The following is a 20,900-nucleotide window of genomic DNA, read 5'->3' on the forward strand; positions in this document are numbered from 1 at the left end:
TTAGGCCATCAATGTGTACTTACATTTACGAGTCATTAAATCATGTTTAATTTGGACTTCTCTTTGAGGTGGTGACCATAGACCTCCATTATATGACTGACAGACAAGAACGGTTTGACCTAAAAATATCAAAATTGAAAATACTGTGGAAACAAAGACACCTACATCTTGGATGCCCTTGAGGTAAGCTAAAACATATCAAAAATTAATTTTAAAGTGAACTATCCCTTTACATGTCATTTATTCCAAGTCAAATTCAAATTATATAGTTGTATATATCACTTGTGATGGTATGTTGTATAGATATGGTCATAACATTAGAGCAGCAGCACTACAAACGCCCACAAGCGACTTCACAGTACAGAGACAAAGTCGCTGGCGCTGTGAACGGGGCTTAAGGAATTGAAACTTGCCAGCCCAGAAAAGTTAGTAAAGACATCGTTAAAATAGTCTGAGTGATTACAGTGGCCCAACCTTAAGGTTATCAAGCGACGAGAATACTTTTTGTGCAACACAGAAGCGGTGCGCTGTTACACTACGTGAAATCTCGAGAATGAATAGTTAAATAAAGTCGTTATTTTCGGGGGGGGTTTTTTTGCGCACAGAAAGCATTCCCGTCGCTTGATAACCTTCAGGTTGAGCCACTGTAGTCACTTGGACTATTATAACGATGTCTTTCATAACTTTTCTGTGCAGGCAAGTTTTGATCCCTTAAGAAGCCTATGGAGGAGTGATCCAGCTCTCAGATTTAATCAAAAATATCTTAATTTGTGTTCAGAAGATGAATGAAAGTCTTACGGGGTTGGAACAACATGAAGGAGAGTCATTACTGACATTATTTATATTTTTGAGTGAACCTTTAAGCCTGATTTTTTTTTTATTGCATTGAGCTTTTAACCTTGATTGAACTAGAATGCTACGGGAATTACTTGTTTTTTGTACGCTAAAACTCGATAATCAGTTTAGCACGCCCCAGGGGGTTTTAGTTAAAAGCCTGAAACAAAAGACAAAAACACATTTTCACCTTTTATTTCACAACATAAAAAAAATATCAGTACCTCATGATGTTTTTAAAGCTTTTGTCCTGATAAGGAGTTTGCTAACAAGTGTATAAACATTAAACATCATCACAGTGAACAGGTTAAACTCATCAGCCTCACTGTGTTTATAATCATGCTCTATTGCTGTTATAACTCAAACGTTCAGGGAAAATGTCTTAAAGACTGAAAGAGTTGAAAGCGGGTGACACTGAAGTAGGTCATGTATAGCCTTTACATCAGACGACTGTATTTAGGCCCAAAAATTCAAGTCTATCATGAGGAATATCATAAAAACAAAAAATTTAGTTGGTCACAGAGCTTTTTTTTTTTTTTTTTGTCAGGCAATATTTCACCTATTGGCTTTTTGTTGAGCGAACCAGCAAGATGCAATTTTCTACAAAAATACGCTCTATATTGTAGCATTTTAGGTGAAATTAAAAAAAAAATACACATTTTCTCTAATCATAGATTATGTCAAAAGGCAATATTATAGGTTTATACATAACATTAAAATCTTTAACTGATAATAGGTTAAAGTATACGACTAACCCCAAAGCAATTAAGAGCTGCTCTTCCATTTTTAGAAATATTTCTTCTATTTCTGTAAAAATACGTATTTGTTTTTTATTTCAGTGCTTATGGTGCGTTCAAGTCCTCCTTCTCTTAATTAACTACACAAAAATATAGCAATGTTCTTCATTAACTGTATGTTTTTCATTAATTTCTGAAGCCACTCTAAACTTTATCGTTAGTTACATTCCAATAACTGAGGATTTTTAGTTTCTATTCAGGATGGTTAGACGAGCACACAGATGATGAAGGTGAGTCCTTGAATGAGGGTGTGACGGGTTCATGTTGCTGTGATTGTGAACGAGTGGTGGAGCTGGAGGACCTGGTGCTGATGTCACACTGGCTCAGTCCGTGTCACATGACATTACCTGTTCAGTTCTCCTGTTAAACTGCAGAGGCAGCACCGCTTCATCACTGCTTCTTCAGCTTAGCCAGTCTCGCTGCCTCCTTTGCTTTCTTCCACTTCAGCTGTTTCTTGATAAGCATGAGGTCGATGTACACACGGTAGTTTAGGACGGTGGCGGCACAGAGAAGACCACCATGCAATGCACCAGCGATACCACAGCTGAACATGTCCTGGCCTGTAATGGAAAACCAGAAAACCAGTTCAAATGCTCTGATCTTTAAATGGAGTGAAGTGGCAGAAATATTTGTTGCTAAATATTGCATATTAGGTACTATAGCTAAGCACATTATATATATATATATATATATATATATATATATATATATATATATATATATATAAATCTGTGTGTGTATAATAATACAAATTGTATTAACCAATATCAATATGATCTAAAAATTGAGACTACCTTGAGACTAAAACTAACAATGAGCAATACATTTGTTGATTATTTATTAATCTTTGTTAAAGTTAGTTATAATAACATACAACTATTCATTGTTAGCTCAGGTCTATTAAATCAGTGGTTCCCAACCTTTTTTTTATCTGAGACCCCCCCTTTTCCCAAGAAAATATTTTAGGGCTTCACATTTAATTATATTATCACTATGTTTACTAGGCTATAACCAGATATGTTTATGCATAAATAATAGCCTATTATATTGAAAATACAATAACAAAAACATCAGTGGGCCATTTGTAATTTATGAACGTAAGCCTGGGAGAAGTCTATAGCCTTGGTCCTATTTGAAATGAAAAAAAAAAAAATTCACACTGGTTTGTAGGTAAAAAAAAATGAAAGAAAAGAATATAGGCTATTACTAAATGACTGATGTCATGGGTCTCAATACTTGTAAGTTATTCATGAGACTTTATCTTTGACGCTTTTGGCGCTATAGACCATTTTGCAAGATGTAAACAACACTAGTACAGAAGCACTTCCTGTCTCAGTTTTTTAACACTACATAAAAGCTGGGATAAAATACAACCAACAGAACATATAAAACTGAATCAAAAAGTTAAACAAACATCTTTAAGATGTTTTCTTTACATGTGAAATAAAGAAAACAGTTACAAACTGAAACAGGAAGTGTTTCTTGACCAGTGTTGTTTACATCTTGCGAAATGCGAGCGATGATAAACATAGTAGCCGGAACTACTTCTCTCTGTGTACGTCTATGACGAGTCACGCAGGTACTGGGCTACTCCGCAGCGACAACGAACCGAAACAGTGTAAAATAGTCCCAATGTAAACACGTATTATAGGTGTACCATAGTGGTTCAGGATCAGACTAAAACACGGATTGATGGATTCACGAGGAACTCACCCATTATATAATTTTTGAACAGAAAAAAAGTTAAGGACTCTTATTTAATGCTCATTGCTCAAAACTTTTAAAAATATGACGCGACTCCAACAGAGCTCGCTGAGGCCCCCTTGTGGGCCGCGATCCCCCCGTTGGGAACCGATGCATTAAATAATATTAACAGATTCAACTTTTGATTTGAAAAATGTAAAGATTAAGGTAGCACTTTCATTTACAGTCCTGTTTCACATGTGCATACTATATACTTATTAATTACAATAACTGGGTAATAACTAGGAACTAGTCCTGAACTCACCCCTAAACCTGACCTTTACCCATGCAGTTACCTTATATTAATCATACTTTTTTGGTAAATACACTGTTAGTACATTGAAAGTGCATATACTGTAAAATAAAGTGCAACCAAAATAAATAAATGCTTATTTAAGGAGTATTTCTCATTGTTGATTCGTGTTAACTAGTGTAGGTAGGAACTTTATAAAGTGTTCTTTGCAGCCCCTCTTTAACCCTTGCAGAAAACAATGAAGAGCCGGAGGAGCACTGTACCTGACAAATAAAGGTTTTTGACGGGGGTATCACAGCGATTTCGAGCCATGGCCTCTGAGTAGTAGCGGTCCAGGTTGTGGTCAGCGGAGTATATGGCCCCTAGGTTACAGCCGAGGTAGTGTGTGTTTGTGAGAGGAGTTGCTGCCTCCTGATACACCAGCTGAGTCACACACACACACACAGAGAGAGAGAGAGAGACAGTGATCCTTCTGAACACTCAATCACGCTCACTTTCTGACTGACATCTGCATACATCTATAAATAATACTGATTATTTTGCATACACAGAAAACAAAGCTCAAGTCATCATACATTTGAAATACATTAAAATAGGCAAAGAATATTTACAATATTGCTGTTTTACTGTATTTCTGATCAAATAAATGCAGCATTGATGAGCATTAGATACGGCACTTCTTTCAAAAACATTAAAAATCTTTTTTTAATGGAATATTTCAGTGGTTATTATAAATTATTTCTCTGTGCAAATAATTATTTTGTTTTAAATTCACGTGCCCTTATAATCTTTAATAGATTAAAAAAATTCAAACATTTTCCAGGCCAACATACATTTTTTGACTAAAGTTCACATAATAAACTTTAATACTAAGCGCTAACAAGGTTCACTGTTCTATTTTGACATTTTGAATGACCTTTTATCATTTTTTATCATTATTTTTGCCCTTAAATGAAGAATAAAAAGATCTTTGCTGTGACTATATGAGTGAGTGGCCTGAGTGTGTGTCCTCTGCTAGCTCTAACTGCCGTTGAGATGAATGGGAATGACTTTCTCCAGGTAATAATGAAAATCATTCCTACTCTTTGGCAAGTCAATAAACAGGCTATAGGTGAGTAATGAGACTACCCATTTCCACCCCTTATCCCTAACCACCCCTACACCTACCCATCTCCGCCCCCTAATCCTACCCATCTCCGCCCCTGATCCCTAACTCCACCCCTAATCCTACCAATCTCCACCCCCTGATCCCTAACTCCACCCCTAATCCTACACATCTCCGCCCCCTGATCCCTAACCCCACCCCAATCTTACCCATCTCCGCCCCTGATCCCTAAACCTACCCATCTCCACCCTCTAATCCCGCCCATCTCCACCCCCTGATCCCTAACTCCACCCCTAATCCTAACCATCTCCACCCCCTGATCCCTAACCCCACCCCAATCTTACCCATCTCCACCCCCTGATCCCTAACCCCACCCCTAATCCTACCCATCTCCACCCCTTAGATCTGGATGTAACTCCGCCCCCTGGATCTTGTGTACTGCAATGAGGTGCTGCTGTCCTTATTTAGACTCTTCAGTCAACCTATGAATGACTAACTTGACTTACGTGACTGCACATTATACAGGAAAGGACAAAAGTATTTTAACACTGAAAAGATTACAGACTTCTCCCTTTTCACTCATTTTCCATGTTAAAATAACAGATTTCGAAGTACCTTATCTCTGAGTTTCGGGAAGTGTTTGCAGGCCCAGTCAAAGAGATGGTTGGCAAATCTCATCTTATAGTCGAAGTAATCGTCGCCTCTCTTCCTCACTCGAGTGTCTTTCCACTCTTCAAACCATTCATAGTTGACCATGGTCAGGATGGTCATACATGACTTGCCTGGAAAATGTGTATGTTGTTAGAATATGGCATGACATTATTAACAGCACAACAGAATCATGATTTTATACAAATGACAAACACATCATTTATAAATGCAAAAAATGAACATTTTCAGTGAACATTAGCTGTCTGAATAATGAAGTGTTTTTTCTTTATTTTAATATCTGACTCAAACAGGCACTATACACAACTGTTCAAAAGTCTGAGGCAGTATGATTTTTTTTAAAGAAGAAATGAATATTTTGATTTTCTAAGGATGCAGTAAATTGGTCAAAATTGACAGTAAAAAATCAACAAATAAATGTGGTTTTGAACTTTCTATTCATCAAAAAATCCTGAAAAAAAAGTATCATGGTTTCCAAAAATTATTAAGCAGCAATACACTGGAAAAAAAGGCATTTTCTAAAAAATTATTGTTTTCTTGTTTTTCAGTCAAATGTTTAAATATCTCTAAATCATGAGAAATATGAACATCAAATATTAAATATTTTCAAATCAAAATTAAGTGACTATTTTATAGACAGATTTGTTTTAAGTATAAAAGTTAATATTTTTAATTACATATAGAAATTAATACATTTATTCAGTACTGATGCATTACATTTATCACAAGGAATTTCTATTTAAAATAAATGCTGTTTTTTTTTAACTTTCCATTCATCAAAGAATCATGAACAAAATTGATCGCGGATTCCACAGAAAATATGAACTGTTTTCAATAATAATCATAAATGTTTCTTGATCATCAAATCATCATATTAGAGTGATTTCTGAAGGATCATGTGACACTGAAGACTGGAGTAATGATGCTGAAAATCAGCATTGATCACAGGAATAAATTACATTTTAACATATATCCACAAGGAAAACAGTGACTTTAGATTGTAATAATATTTACTAATTACGGTCTAAAAAAATCCTTGGCCTTGATAAGTGATGTTACCTGGGTGACGGATCTGTGATGTGGGGTCTTTGGCTGAGGGGAAAGTGAGGAGCATCATGGGAATGTTCTCTGGCGCCTCGTCTTTACTCATACCGAAGAACTCATCCATCCTGCAGGTGAAAGTTGACTCTCAATTTACTGCAGTCTCACTTTATGTGCTAATAGACATACGGCTCTATCAGAAAACAACATGAGAGTACAGGAAAGTTTGGAAAGGACTGGAATGATGTTTTCCCACAGGCAGGAAGATAAGAATTGCTTGTTGGACTGAAAGCAGGAAACCTGTCCAGACAGAAGTGTGGCAGCAGGCCTGGACAGATGGGACGTGTCCGGAAATGGTTTAGTCAACAGCACCACCTAGTGTTTGATAGTTGGAGCTGCAAGCGATTCATGTATTGCAAATCAATGCTTCATTTGCTTTTGAAAATGTGCACTTAAATGTATTGAATGTGAACTTGTGGTGTACTTCAAATCTTAAAAGTGTATTTTTTTTAAAACTGTATTTGTAGATAATATAAGAATGAAAAAAAGGCCACCTAAGTGAACTTAAAGGATTAGTTCACTTTAAAGGTTTTGCTGATAATTTACTCACCCCCATGTCATCCAAGATGTCAATGTCTTTCTTTCTTCAGTCGAAAAGAAATTAAGGTTTTTGATGAAAACATTCCAGGATTTTCTCCATATGGACTTCAATGGGGTCCAAACGGTTCAAGGTCCAAAGTGCAGCTTCAAAGGGCTTTAAACGACACCAGACGATGAATAAAGGTCTTATCTAGCAAAACGACCGCTCATTTAAAAAAAAGTGTAAGTTTTATAAGCTCAAATGCTCGCCTTGCTCTGTTCTGTGATGTGCGTTCTTGACTCTCCTGTTCGAACTCGTCTCGTTCATCAAAATGAACAAATCTTTTTTCGAGTCAGAACCAAATGATTCGTTCATTTTGATGAACGAGACGAGTTCGAACAGGAGAGTCACGAACGCGCATCACAGAGCAGAGCAGGCGAGCATGTGTGCTTATAAAACTTATTTATTTTAACTATTAACTTAACTTTTTTTTTAATGAGCGATCGTTTCGCTAGATAAGACCCTTATTCATTGTCTGGTGTCGTTTAAAGCCCTTTGAAGCTGTACTGAAACTCTTATTAGGACCTTGAACTGTTTGGCGCCCAATTAATTTCTTTTCTACTGAAGAAAGAAAGACGTGGACATCTTGGGTGACGGGGGTGAGTAAATTATCAGCAATGTTTCATGTTTTTTTTTTGTTTTTTTGTTTTTTTTTTAAGTGAACTAATCCTTTAAAGAGAGCACACTTTCTTAAAACGCTTAAAAGTGCACTTTGTAATAATGTCAAATTATTGATATCAGTAATTGTAGGCTAAATATATTTTAAATACACTAAATTGCGACTTCACTGCTAAAAATGTGTAACTATTTGAGTACCGTGTATATTTTATTTAAATATATGACATACAAGTTTCATATAAATGAAATAGACATGTGACGCTGGACCACAAAAAACCAAAACCAGTCACAAGGTTTACTTTTTTAAATTGAAATTTATACATGATCTGAAACTTGAATAAATTATCTTTCCATTAATGTGTGGTTTGTTAGGATAGGACAATATTTGGACTAAAAATATCTGGAATATGAGGGTGCAAAAAAATCGAAACATTAAGAAAATCGCCTTTAAAGTTTGTCCATTTTTGTTCACGATTTTGCTTTATCCACTCACAAAAATATTTTGTATATATGTACGGTTGGATATGTACAAAATATCTTCATGGAACTTGATGTTTACTTAATATCCTAATGATTTTCGGCATAAAAGAGAAATCGATAATTTTGACCCATAAAATGAATGTATTGTTGGCTATTGACTTGTGACTGGTTTTGTGGTCCAGGGTCACATATTAGTTTACCATAAATGTGTGTCACTGCAATAGGCCTACACTAACCATATTTCAAAGTTAAATTATGAAATTACATAAAAATATGTACTAAAAAGCATCAAAACAGCACTCTTAAGTTCAACTAACTACATTTAATATAATTTTAAACTACAATACATTTTCATTTAATTATAGTGTCTGAAAACATTACATTCTGTTCATATTTAAGTATATTCTTTTAAAGTATATAACTTCCAAAATACTCTTTTTAAGTGCTTCAGGGGTTTACTTGACTTTCATTAATTTTTTTTTTTTTAATTTAATTTAAACCATTCACCCATGATTTTGGTTTAGAGCAAAAAAAGTGATTGTTTTAGTTAGGAATAGTGATTACCAAATGCATTCAAATATTTTTATATTAAGATAAACAGGTTGTATTTTTTGCTTTTTGACTTAAAAAATAAATAATTAATAATTAAAAATAATAATTAAAAATATGGACAAATATGGCTCAAATATGGACCAAGTGTTGGGTGAAAAATGCAATTTAAAATTTGAACCCAACTTCAACTTTCAATTGTACATTTTTTAATTACATTTTTAACCCAACATTTGAGTTTGTCCATATTTGACCCAAATTTGGGTTGAAACAACCCAGCATTTTTTAGAGTATATATATATATATATATATATATATATGCTACAGCTAAAGTAGCTGAATAGTATGTTTTTTAATATACTGACATGCCATCCATGTCATTGGATTTGAAGAGCCAGATGCTGGTGGACACGATGTCTAACTCTTCCTCGGTCGCATCAAACCCTGAGAAGAGGAGGAACGAGGCTTTACCGGGCCTCAACATGTTCAGACGACTCTGAATCTCTGAAATATAAGAAAACAACGCATCAAGTTAATCAAGAGCAGTTTTACACCAGGTGATGTTGCATTAACGCACACAGAATATTATTCACCTGGTTTGACTTGTATTTCCGGAGGTAAGAGCTTCTGGAAAGTGTTGAAAATCCCACAGTTGGAAATGATAATAGGAGCCCGCACTTCCACATGCTCATCACCTTTCCTCACCGTCACTCCTGTCAATCAAACCGCATTAAATACATACTCTACATAAATGCTAAATTAGAAGAACCTGAAGTTATTTATGTGTTCTCACCATATGCAGCTCCCTTCTTATCCACCAGGATTCGGCTGACAGGGGCGCGGACCAGCACACGGCCATTGTATTTCTCGATGACCTTAGTGATGTGGAACGGGATCTCACTGGCGCCCCCTTTAGGGTAGTACGCGCCACGCTTGAAGTGGTGCAGCATCAGAGCATTGATCATACAGCTGGAGTCCTTAGGAGCCACACCTGGAGCAGAGATACAAGAAACACTTCTTCCTTTACACTCATTCACTATTCCTTACATTAGTCCACAAATATAGCCCACTTGAAGGAGTGAATGAAAACACTGAGTGCGCCGCAAGGGCTGCCGCTTTTGTGCTTGCCGTTTGGCTGCACCAGTAGTAATGAAAGCATTTATCTCCTAATAAAGGGGTGATGAACTGAGAAATCAAAGTTTCCTTGAGCTTTTGACATCTAAGAGGTCATCATATTATAAGAATATCCTGTAAGTTTCAGAACTGAAAATGTCAGGCTCAGCAAAAGACTCGTTTTTCATACCACCCCCGCAGGAGAAGATCAACGCCTACTTCAACCATAGACTGTAAAAAAAAGATGGACAACGCGCCTTCTCTCTTTTCCATCAGAGTGAACTGAAGCCGCCAGTGTCTCGATGTGACGCTGACATCTTGGACTTGAGTCTGCGCACTTGCGTGTTTCGGGACCAGTCATGAGCAGGAAGTAAAGCCGCGAAATGAAGGCCGCGCCCTCATTCTCGCTGAATCAAACGCAAGCTCACGCCCCGCACTTTCATTAAGTGTCATCGGTCTGCTTCGTTCTTCTCAAATGATGTCCGCTGATTGCAGAACCTCGTTAAAATAAGGTAAATAACAACTACTAACCATATAATCAACATTATTAAAAAAAGTCCGCTGGTGCTTTCAGTGACTACCTCGCACAGAGAACCTGTCAATCATGATGTCAGAGCACCGTTATTTTATCATCACATAACTAACTAAAAACAAACTTATTTAAAAAACGAACACTTGAAATTACATCAACGTGATAGACACTACAGTAAATGACAGAAACGATCTTTGGAAAAAGGATATGTGAAATGTAATTTAATTGTTTAGTTGGTCTCGCGTCCCATTGAATAACACAGGGAGGCGGGGGTTATGAGCTATACTAGGTCCGGTCACTGGGGGGCGATCGAGACGTTTTGGCTTCACTTTTGAGGGCTTGTGAGGCACGCTTGACTTTAACACGGCCGTTAGCCCTGCCCACCGATTCACGCATTACACACATAGCTAAATAACATAGATGCCTAACTCGTGATGACAAACCGGATCGAGCTACCGAGCGATACAGAATATTGTGCAGCGCCTGGTTGTGGAAGAAGACAGTCGCTGCATGAGCTTCCTCTGGATTCCAATAGGACTACATAGATAAACTTTATTTTTAATGACGTTCCAGCTGATGAGGTAAAACATCGTCCGTCTGTTCGCTTCATTTCACTGAGGATTGTTTTGTCAACAAGACTGGATTTGCAGACCGATTAAGAGTAAAGAACGGTGCTGTGCCGTCTATATTGGATCTGACAGGAATGGTGCAACACACGGACTCTGGGTCGAACATGTATGGGCGAATCATTCCGGTTGCCATTTTATAACATTGGACGTTTTCAAACCAATTTCCCCCACGTGCATCGACAAGTGAGTCGAAACTCATTATAATATGCAAAACTGAACAGTGGACATTTACTTCCAAGTCTTCAGTGCGAGACGCCCATAAAAACCGAGCGTTTTTCAGCTAATCTCAAAACTAGGGTACAAAATAGCCTATTACTTGTTCATTTTGATGTTTTTGAATATAAAAACCAAGTGAACGTCATAAGTTGACCTCAGAAAACAACATAATACAATTTAAAAAGCCAGTTCATGACCCCTTTAATAAAACAATTTAATAATCAACTAAAACATTTTTTATGATATTACACTGCTGCCACATTGGACCAGTGATTTTTAAAAAGGGCAGATTAATTTCTGGTCAGATGTGGGAATTCATTCAGTGGGACCCTCACAGTGCATTATGGGTATTGTGGGTAAAAGTTCCTATTTGTGCCAGGAACTTTTTTCATAGGAACATTTTTTTGCCCCAGACCGCTTGCTTAATGCGTTTACACCACGGACTAAAGTGCCGGTCCGGAGCGGGAAGATCATGTAGTGATGTTGAACTGCGTGCGATTGCTCTCCAGTCTGCGTGTTTGTTTTGAGTTTTGTATATGGAGGAGATTCAAGCTGTGCTGCTTTTGTGTGCGATTGGTTTACTAACGAGGTAATTAACAAAACGGCAGAAAAGAGACGAGCATCCAAAGCGTATTCAGAAAGCTCGTAAAGCTAGATATAATAGTAGACGTTTGTTATCAGCTGACGTTGACAGTGAGATGGATGGGACAAACGCGCGCCATCGAACAGCAAGAACAAGTGGTAAGAACCATCTTTCTTTCTTCAGTCGAAAAGAAATTAAGGTTTTTGATTAAAACATTCCAGGATTTTTCTCCATATAATGGACTTCAATGGGAACCAAACGGCCAGTTACATCATTCCCAGACTTTAAACCTGATACAAGGGCTAAAACACTATTACTGCTGGCAAAACAGTTAATTGCGTATCGTTGTGTTTAGTGCACAACAATAATTAATGTGCAGAAATCCTCACCATAGAAGTAATATGAGAAGACCATTTGCAAGTCCTTGTTTGTTGTCAGTCTGTTGTTGAACTCTGTGGCGCTGGATTCTGAGAGGCGGAAGATGGACGAGCAGAAGTCAGCGATGCCACTTTTGATCAGAAAGAGAGCCAGCCACTGTGGAATCAGCTTTATGATGCCTAGAAGAGGAACCTGCCTCGCTGTGATCTGGACAATACAGAGGAGAAGACAGGAACAATTAACTTAAAGGAGTAGTTCACTTTAAAAAAACTATTGCTGATAATTTACTCACCCCCATGTCATCCAAGATGTCCATTTCTTTCTTTCTTCAGTCGAAAAGAAATTAAGGTTTTTGATGAAAACATTCCAGGATTTTTCTCCATATAATGGACTTCAATGGGAACCAAACGGTTCAAGGTCCAAAAGACACTTTCAGTACAAACTGTTCAAAGGGCTTTAAATGACACCAGACAATGAATAAGGGTCTTATCAAGCGAAACGATCACTCATTTAAAAAAAAAATAAAAAAGTTTAAGTTTTAGCTTTGTTCTCTGTGATGCACGTTCGTGACTCTTTTTTTGAACTCGTTCATCAAAATGAACCAATCTTTTTTCAAAATCAATTTGTTCATTTCGTTCGTTGAATGAACCAAATGACTCGAAAAAAGATTTGTTAATTTTGATGAACAGGAGAGTCATGAACACGCATCACAGAACAGAGCAAGGCGAGCATTTGTGCTTATAAAACTTAAACTATTTTATTTATTTTCAAAATGAGCGATCGTTTCGCTTGATTAGACCCTTATTCATCGTCTGGAATCGTTTAAAGCCCTTTGATCAGTTTGCAGTTTGCACTGAAACTGTCTTTTGGAACTTAAACGGTTTGGTTCCCATTGAAGTCCATTATATGGAGAAAATCCTGGAATGTTTTAATCAAAAACCTTAATTTCTTTTCGACTGAAGAAAGAAAGACATGGATTTCTCGAATGACATGGGGGTGAGTAAATTATCAACAAAAGTTTTTTTTTTTTTAAAGTGAACTACTCTTTGTTTTATTTGACTTTTTTCTTTTATGATGGAGAATGTAGATGGATCACTCTAGACAGGTTCAGACAAGAACAAAGAAAAAAAAAAAAGATCAACTTAGTACATGGTGCATAATAAACCCTATTATCAGGAATTGGAATAAGGTGACGTAACTATTGTCCAACTGGGATGTAAGCACATTGTAGGATTTTCAATTCATCCGGTCATTGCAAAAGCTGGCAGAGGCCCAGGCTTGGCTTGAGGCAATTCACAGACAGATTTCCGAGGTCTAAAACCCCTGGATCGCGGCCAAATCGCTGGTCTGAGACATACAGGATCGTTTGAATTTTAGCTACTCCAATTCTGCTTCCTAATTATATAATTCTACTTCCTAATATGTTAATACACTTTATTGATTAACAATATTATAGAGATGATAGGCGGAAAATTATGCCGCCGTCACTTTAATAACTGCACAGATCCAGTATACTGTGTTTTTTCAGTTTCTTTGTCAACTGTTTACGTTCACTTATATATAACAGGATATTTTGACATTTTTGTGTGTATTTGTACATTCAAGAACAAAAAGAAGCGATAAAGAACTCTTCATCAGAATGAGAGGCGGCTTTCTGCGAGTGTGCATCGCAGAAAACAGCGCGCGGTTCTTCTTGTGCTTGAATGGTTTAAAGTCTGCACACACAGGAATCAAAGAGGAATCGAATTTTTTCTTTTTTATATAACAAATGTCCCATTCCAGAAATGGAATCGAGTTTCAATTCCCAAAAATATTGAAGCTTGCTTCTGCCACGGAATAAAATTACGACTTTTTTTCTCATTTTTCTTCTTTTTTTTTTGGAATTTCCAGTGCCAGTCTCAAGCAATCACAGATGCTGCAATATTTTAAAACTGTTTGACATTATTCCCATGTGATCTTATAGTGTGTGTGATGCAACGATAAGGTGGATTCAATCACAGTGAGACGGTATAAACGAAAACAAATTCGTAATCAAAAGGCACGCTTACGCCATGTTGTAACAACCAGGATTACGAGATTACAACTTGTAAAAATGTTCACGACCTCACGGAATGCCAACTTGTAAATTGGGAATTTTCGGAGAGCTCCGATTTATACCACATGACCACAGCAGATTTAGTGGCGTTGATTGTGTTGTGATTGAAACATATAATTCCAAAAAGCTCAGAGTAGAATGTCATTATGGTAATTACAACATGGCGTGACCGCAGCAGAAATCTCTAATGTAATTCTCACATGAATTTATGAGAAATAGTTGTTGTTGTTTTTTTTTGCTGCTGGTTGGGACTGCCTCTTAAAGGAGTAGTTCACTTTTAAAAAAAAAAACTTTTGCTGATAATTTACTCACCCCCATGTCATCCAAGATGTCCATGTCTTTCTTTCTTCAGTCGAAAAGAAATTAAGGTTTTTGATGAAATCATTCCAGGATTTTTCTCCATAATGGACTTCATTGGGAACCAAACGGTTCAAGGTCCAAATGAGAGTTTCAGTGCAGCTTAAAAAAGGGCTTTAAACGACACCAGACGATGAATAAGGGTCTTATCAAGCGAAACCATCGGTCCTTTAAAAAAATTAATAAAAAAGTTTAAGTTTTATAAGCACAATTGCTCGCCTTGCTTGCTCTGTTCTGTGATGCACGTTCGTGACTCTCCTGTTTGAACTTTTTCATCAAAAAAATCTTTTTTCGACTCATTTTTTTAAATGAGCGATCGTTTCGCTAGATAAGACCCTTATTCATCGTCTGGTGTCATTTAAAGCCATTTGAAGCTGCACTAAAAACTGTCTTTTGGACCTTGAACCGTTTGGTGCCCATTGAAGTCCATTATATGGAGAAAAATCCTGGAATGTTTGTTTTCATCTAAGACCTTAATTTCTTTTCAACTGAAGAAAGAAAAATATGGATATCTTGGATGACATGGGGGTGAGTAAATTATCAGCAAAAGTTTTTTTAAAAGTGTGAGCTTGCCTTTAGAAACGTGAGATGATGGACGCTTTACCTTCATGACCTTAAAGAACTCCTCAATAGCTTTGACATCGTCTGGAAACTGCTTCTTCAGGTTGCGCTCCATCTCAGTCTTGCCACTCAAGATGGAGTATTCTCTCTGCTTCTCTCCGTCTTCAATCACAATACTGTCGAAATGCTGCTTTAGCTCCACAAACTCCATCTGACCCTCAGTGATTTGATCGAAAGCGACCTTAAGCATCGCGTTTTCATGCAGCTGACCGAAGTAGTGAAGTCCTTTTACATGGAAAAAAAAAAGTTCTTGAAACATCTTATGATATTATTCACAAAACATTGCTTTCACATAACCAACACAATCCTGGATGTAAAAATGTTGGTGATGAGAAAGTAAAACCTTTTAATGATCACTCTGCGATGGACATCGCTTAATGCTCAATTTGGTAGCTTCTATGAAGGCATCTAGATCTAGAGTAAAACAGCTTTTCACTTAAAGCAACACCAAGTAACTTTTCCTCGGCAGTCCCCCTACAGGTTGGAAGCGGAATTGTTCATTACCGCTGTCGAAAATAATTTATCCTACCGCTGCCGACTGTCGCACGCACGCTCGCTGTTTATCCAGCTCCGGCTTTAGAGTGAACGATGTCCACAGACAAGCTAGAGTATGTTGCATGATTTCATGAAAGTATGATGTATTGCGACAAAAAATAAATAATGCCTATTATAACGCTTGACGTAAAGCAAGTTAAATTTGTAGTTTACTTACGTCTCATTAGAACTACAGAAACGCGACCTGGTCCTGCAATCTTACATAGCGTGGTTATAGCAGATAAGTGCATTTTACCCTGTTATGACTTAATGAACCACTGAAACGATTTTGGAAACATTATTTTAAGGTAAAAAAAATCATACTTAGTGTGGCTTTAATAAAACCATAGAACACAATCCATTCAAAAGACCTGAACCGGAGGCGATGCAACCCGTTTTACAGAATGCGGAAGTTTGTTGCACATAATCCCCAAAGGGAGAAAACCATCACTACACTATGTGATGTGTGATACTTAATAATAAAAGACATTTATTTAATTATATATACATCACTATGTTGTGATTGAGGTCGAAGCTGGTTGTGTTGGTTCAGAACCTAAAATCTTTATTAAAGTATCTTTTTAAAAATCACTATGGAAGTAAGGGATGGTCCATACCAACATCAAACTCAAAGCCCTTCTCAGTGAAAGTGTGACAGCAGCCTCCCGCCACGTCGTGCTGCTCCAGAACCAGGACTTTCTTCCCTGATTTGGCCATTGTGGCTGCAGCCGTCATTCCTCCGATCCCACTGCCGATTATGATTGCATCAAGATCCTTTGGAATCTTCTCCTTGGTGAATCCTAAAAATACATGCAGTAAGTAAACATACATGTACAGTATGTAGTCAACCAAAAATGCCTCTTAACCCGAGATGGTCCTCACTGCAGAAAACGAAATCCAGGGGGAGGAGTTGGATCCAGATACAATCCCTCCCACCTTACATATACCTAATCCTACCCATCTTCGCCCCCGATCCCTAACCAGACCCCTAATCCTTCCCATCTCCGCCCCCTGATCCCTAACCAGACCCCTAATCCTTCCCATCTCCGCCCCCTGATCCCTAACCAGACCCCTAATCCTTCCCATCTCCGCCCCTTGTTCCCTAACCCCACCCCTAATCCTACACATTTCCGCCCCCTTTTCCCTAACCCCACCCCAATCCTACTCATCTCCGCCCCTTGATCCCTAACCCCACCGATCTCCGCCCACTGATCCCTAACCCCACCCCTAATCCTACCCATCCCCACTCCTGATCCTTAACCCCACCCCTAATCCTACCCATCTCCACACCTGATCCTTAACCCCACCCCTAATCCTACTCATCTCCGCCCCCTGATCCCTTACCCCACCCCTAATCCTACCCATCTCCGGCCCTGATCCCTAACCCCACCCCTAATCCTACCCATCTCCGGCCCTGATCCCAAACCCCACCCCTAATCCTACTCATCTCCGCCCCTTGATCCCTAACCCCACCCATCTCCGCCCACTGATCCCTAACCCCACCCCTAATCCTACTCATCTCCGCCCACTGATCCCTAACCCCACCCCTAATCCTACTCATCTCCGCCCCTTGATCCCTAACCCCACCCATCTCCGCCCACTGATCCCTAACCCCACCCCTAATACTACCAATCTCCGCCCCCTGATCCCTAACCCCACCCCTAATCCTACTCATCACCACCCCCTGATCCCTAACCCCACCCCTAATCCTACCCATCTCCAAAAATAATGAAATAAATTACTGTTAATAACAACAATAAACAACAATATACCATTATAACATTTAATTTTGACTAATTTATCAAATAAATGTATACTTACTTAACTGCACTAGCCAGTAAGTTATGTAAGTTATTAGCCTACACATTAAAGTGACATTGAGAATGTTAAAACATCAATTATTTTCTTTGTCAATATGTGACCAAATTATTTAATATAAACTTGCATTTTATAATTCGCTGATGCATTTCAAGTTTGTTATTCATTATCTGTCCTTCTATTCATGTACTACAGAGCCCAGCACATTTAGACTACTGTACTCACTCGTCACACCAACAACAAAAAGAAACTTGAAAGCAACAGTGTTCATATCTTATGTAACACTTTACTGCACCAAGAACATGAACCACAGTGACTGATACAGGAAATTAATAGTCCAATCCTGATCTGGCTTAACTCTCATCTCCCAGTGGGTGAAGAGGCCCGATAAGGGGTTAACATGACCGAATACAGTATTATCTTTATAAGCCCTAAACACTTAAAATAAGAGTTTGTCTGAGAACTACAAGTGTTATCACAATTGGATAATCAAATTAAGATAAGGGTAAAGCCATCGACACACATGCATGTTAATTGTTTTATAATAGCATTATCAATGTTACATAATTAGATTATCTTAAACAGTCTTTACATTCTGTGTCAGTTTATATTATCTGATAATACTTTTTTAAGGTAAAACAGGATATCACACATGTCATATGTATTAAAGAGACCTTTTATTTGTCAAAAGGAAATATGTCATAATTTACTAACTCAAACACTTCTTTGGCACAAACAAAAGCACAATTAATTTTTGGTATGTTTTAGCTTACCTCAAGGGTATCCAAGACGTAGGTGTCTTTGTTTCCGCAGTAGTTTCAATTTTGATATTTTTAGGTCAAACCGTTCTTCTCTGTCAGTCATATAATGGAGGTCTATGGTCACCACCTCAAAGAGCATGCACAGAGAAGTCCAAATTAAACATGAGTTAATGACTCGTAAATGACATTTACGAGTCATTAAATCACATATAATCTGGACTTGCTCTTTGAGGTGGTGACCATAGACCTCCGTTATATGACTGACAGACAAGAACGGTTTGACCTAAAAACATCAAAACTGAAACTACTGCGGAAACAAAGACCCCTAATTCTTGGATGCCCTCGAAGATAAAACATATACCAACAATTCAATTTCAAAGTGATCTATCCCTTTAAGGTCCAATTAAAGTAGTTTTTTTTTTTCATGCTTTAGTCAAAAAAGTGCACTTATTTTGATGTGTTAACAAACAGACAGCCGAGGCACACTTGTAGTGTGTTCATTTATATAAACTGGATCTTCATGTGTTATTGCAAACATATGTAAATAAATGACATGCAGTGTTCAAAAACGTTACATTCAGCTCACACTTAAGTATATTCCATAATAAGCACTCTTACAGTTATTTAAAAGTTATTCAGATTTGGATTCATATGATATACAATTTAGAGTTCATCATGCCCTCGTAATCTTTCATCAAAAACATTAACTTCCCCTTCATCTGGCAACTTAGAGCCCATAAAGACTATCGCGTGCACACGAGAAAGACAAGTCTGTTTGTTTGTTTTTACTTTTGCAAAGGTCCCTTTGAAGCTCCGTACATTTCTGATGATGTGCTTTAAAAAAATATCTAACTAAGCCATTTTGCTTGGAATAATACAAACAGATTAAAAGATAAGATAAACTATTAACACTTCACTTTGTTTCTATATTCCTGAGATAACTGGATGCTTATGATGTTTAGAAGCTTAAATGCATTCAGTGCTCATATGTTACATTTGAAGATTACCTTAGGCTAAATGAGCTTGCGAATCGCTTTTAAAATGCAGCGTATTATCAGAACAGCGAGGTCGTTCTCAGGGCAGAGAAGCCTTTAGCATGTCTGGTTATTCACCTTGTTTCAGCACTTTGTCTCTCTTTCTCTGGTCCAGCTCCATAGGTCCCGGAGGCCTCACGGACTCCACTGAGAACGCACCGGGCTTGATGAACAGGTACCAGTACGCCCCACCAGCCCAAATCAGGACGCACACCAAGAAAACCAGCAGCCACATCCTGAAAAACTGAAAAAAGCCTTAGATGTAAAGAGATCTACTGAAATCTTGAGTTTGCCTTAAACTATTGCCAACAGGAAGGCTAAAGGAGCTCAGAGTGAGAAGGAAAGAACATGAGAATATAGTCTTCCTCAAGGACATTCGCTGAAAGTGTTCTTTTATATGCGAGCCAGGAGCAAAGGTCTCAGCTATTTAGGTTATGATGCAACATTTAAGTAGGCCATCATACAAAACGGACCACGATTCACAAGTGATAATATTACCAAGAGTGGTAATATTAAATAACAAGCTTTAGTCCACATACAGATCCAAAGCAATCCTCTTTACATTTATGTTAGTGACAATGAATGTTCACTTTGTTTCAGAATCAATGATCCCATTAAGTATTTGCACCAATTATTATTAAGCACATGTTTTCTTCTATTACGCAGGCACACTCAAAAACAAAAGAAAATGTTACAGATGAATAGATGAAAAGGAATTGCTGTTATGTCACACACTGTAAAAAAATATTGATGGTTTAACTTAAAAAAGTAAGTAACCTGTTTACCTTAAAATTTTAAGTTCATTGAACTGGAAAAAGAATGATTTAATCATAAGAAACTCAAAATTATATGGTATATGTTATCTGAACTAAATAAATTATTTAAGTTGATTTGACAAAAGAAAAAATGTTGTGATTACTACACTGTAAAAAAATGTTGTTGGTTTAACTTAAAAAAAAGTAAGTAACCTGGTTGCCTTAAAATTTTAAGTTGATAGAACTGGAAAAAGTGAGTTAATACAATGAAGGAGATTGATTTAATCATCAGAAACTCAAAATAATAAGTTCTCAACTAAATAAATTATAATAAAGTTGCTTTGACAAAAGAAAATATGTTGTGATAACAAATCTTGAAAATATTTTTTTACAGTTAAGTCTCAATCAGATTTATAGGTAATGAACATAATCGAGCTATAACATTTTTCATTTATTTACAGCTGAAATGTTGCACTTATAAGTAACAAGAAAAGTATTTATCATAATGTATTTCAAATAACATTAAAAACATAGTTTCAGAAATATATCAGTTCTGCTTTTGTCCATATATACCAGTAATGATGTCATCAGTGTTTTAATGTGTAGTTGTCATTTAAAAAAAAATGGCTCAGAAAAGTGCAATAATAGTGGGTTTATTGTATGACTTGAAATATTACATATTAAATAGTTTTGAATACACATGATGAAAACATATACATCCTACATCTGAGGAAAAAGATATCAT

General features: G+C 37.2%; 1 protein-coding gene across 1 annotated transcript in view; it reads right to left on the bottom strand.

Annotated features, from left to right (window-relative positions):
* Positions 1–1,014: 1,014 nt before the first annotated feature.
* The window catches only part of LOC120469002 (inactive all-trans-retinol 13,14-reductase), a 34,625-nt gene continuing 14,739 nt past the window's right edge, over positions 1,015–20,900 (bottom strand). The window contains exons 2-12 of the mRNA XM_039657687.2: positions 19,479–19,644; positions 16,405–16,587; positions 15,237–15,478; positions 12,192–12,387; positions 9,523–9,720; positions 9,323–9,442; positions 9,095–9,233; positions 6,461–6,570; positions 5,348–5,514; positions 3,891–4,050; positions 1,015–2,191 (exon numbers count right to left, since the gene is read on the bottom strand). Coding sequence (XP_039513621.1) covers positions 2,022–2,191; positions 3,891–4,050; positions 5,348–5,514; positions 6,461–6,570; positions 9,095–9,233; positions 9,323–9,442; positions 9,523–9,720; positions 12,192–12,387; positions 15,237–15,478; positions 16,405–16,587; positions 19,479–19,635 — 1,842 coding nt within the window. The 5' untranslated portion in view covers positions 19,636–19,644 and the 3' untranslated portion in view covers positions 1,015–2,021. The remainder of the gene's footprint in view (positions 2,192–3,890; positions 4,051–5,347; positions 5,515–6,460; positions 6,571–9,094; positions 9,234–9,322; positions 9,443–9,522; positions 9,721–12,191; positions 12,388–15,236; positions 15,479–16,404; positions 16,588–19,478; positions 19,645–20,900) is intronic.

The sequence above is a fragment of the Pimephales promelas genome, chromosome 17, assembly GCF_988280905.1.
Source record: "Pimephales promelas chromosome 17, fPimPro1.hap1.1, whole genome shotgun sequence".
NCBI classification, from domain to species: domain Eukaryota; kingdom Metazoa; phylum Chordata; class Actinopteri; order Cypriniformes; family Leuciscidae; genus Pimephales; species Pimephales promelas.